Source organism: Limulus polyphemus, unplaced genomic scaffold (assembly GCF_000517525.1).
Source record: "Limulus polyphemus unplaced genomic scaffold, Limulus_polyphemus-2.1.2 Scaffold3424, whole genome shotgun sequence".
Taxonomy (NCBI): Eukaryota; Metazoa; Arthropoda; class Merostomata; order Xiphosura; family Limulidae; genus Limulus; species Limulus polyphemus.
The window spans coordinates 29,085-30,812 of record NW_013669034.1 but is presented as its reverse complement, the minus strand read 5'-3'; the positions used below and the strand labels follow the sequence as shown (position 1 = coordinate 30,812).

The following is a 1,728-nucleotide window of genomic DNA, read 5'->3' as shown; positions in this document are numbered from 1 at the left end:
TATATATATATATATATATAATAGTATATATATATACTGCACGTAAGGGTACACAAAAACAAACTATATGTACACTGCGCGTAAGGGTTTTCTTGAACGGCCATTAAATAAATAAAGTACACATTTCCTAAAGCCCACACTATAAATATCTTTATTTCTCATACCTGAACCTGCTGGTTTCAAATCATCTGTTCTAAGTTCCTATTGAAAAATGGCATACATTTGGCGCTGGTCTAAGGCAGCGAGTGTTACTACACCATGTTCCTTCTATGATATATATATAAAGACTGTTAAACAATATGGTTTCTTAAACTCGTTAGTCTACTTAAGCACATGTAATGCGGGAAACATTTATTGTATAAGATCTTAACGTACTGGTTGAAACCATGACTGCCTATTTGAAAACTAGTGTAGTGTTGTCCATAGTACACACACACATATATTTCATGAAATCTATTCTCATCATTGTTTTCTAAAACCCAGTCTTTTTACTAACACGCAGTGTAGACATTAACTTGTAGTATTATTATTACCATTCGAGCTTGAAATAATTGTCTGTTTTTTTAAGAACAAAGCCAAACAATGGGCTGTCTGTGCTGTGCCCCATAAGGGTGTCGAAATCCGGTTTGTAGCGTTAATAGTCTTCAGACCTATTGTAGAGCCAGGGCAGTGGGGGGCAGTCCGATATAAGCATAATGAAAATTAACAAAGTTATCCAGATATAATTAAGGAAGTCAATCTTTGGAGCTTTAACGTTCATACAAACACGGATCGACAGAAAAAAAAATAAATAAGAGTTCGCTAAAACGATCCGCGTGCGAGAATTAAAAGATAAAACATCCACTTACCAGCCTGATACTTCGTATACCGTTATCTTGTAAAGGGAATCATGAAGTTGCTGGATCTTGTTGCAAGTTACCCTGATGCTGTCACCCATGCTCGAACTGTTGGACAAGCGGAAAGACTTCAAGCTGTTGTCGGTCCTATAAAACTTTGTACCGTCCAGAGACTGCCAGAAAGAATGTTCGGTGAACCACTTCGGAAAACGGCACTTCGCTCCCGAGAAACTCCCTGTGTAACACAGGAAATGAGACAGCAGTAAAGACCATTTTAAAATTCGACAATCATGCTTAGAAAAGTCAGTCTGTAATAAGTCTTTAAAAGGTACCATTAGTGAAGGAAAAGCTTCCAAAAATGTGTTTTAAAACAGCGAATGATCTGAAAAACTTATATAAATGGAATTTAGAATCCAAAGAATCGGAATATATTCCAATTGTGATTCTCAAGATCAAAAAGGTAAAATTTCGTAGTTCCACTAAACTTTGAACCGACAGTTGTAATTGTCGCTGATTGAAATAATTAAGATTAATCTTTCCCTAGGATGTGAATGGACGAAGCTATTTGCTATGTTTTTCAAACAAAACCATAACCGTGTTTTACTGCTAACCTTTGCCACTCAACATTTACTTAAACAAAAGACGTTGTTGTGTCACGTGCTCTAACTGTGTTAAGGTCTTTTTCCTTTATATGAATTTAATTAAGTATCCCAAAGCAATTGAATGTGTGGAGATGTTTTCAATCAATGTGATGTCTACATTTTCAATGTCCACGAGCGTATTGGTTTCAGTTCCATTATTGGGTGTCTAGAAGAATTAACTTCATAAATTTGTCATATATTCTAAAGCCAAATGTAGATGGAGATCCCTATGGCATATCTATCTTTTCTTT

General features: G+C 35.6%; 1 protein-coding gene across 1 annotated transcript in view; it reads right to left on the bottom strand.

Annotated features, from left to right (window-relative positions):
• The window catches only part of LOC106469320, a gene marked incomplete at its 5' end in the record, with an annotated part of 37,271 nt that overhangs the window by 23,651 nt on the left and 11,892 nt on the right, over nt 1–1,728 (bottom strand). The window contains one exon of the mRNA XM_022397810.1: nt 849–1,071. Coding sequence (XP_022253518.1) covers nt 849–1,071 — 223 coding nt within the window. The remainder of the gene's footprint in view (nt 1–848; nt 1,072–1,728) is intronic.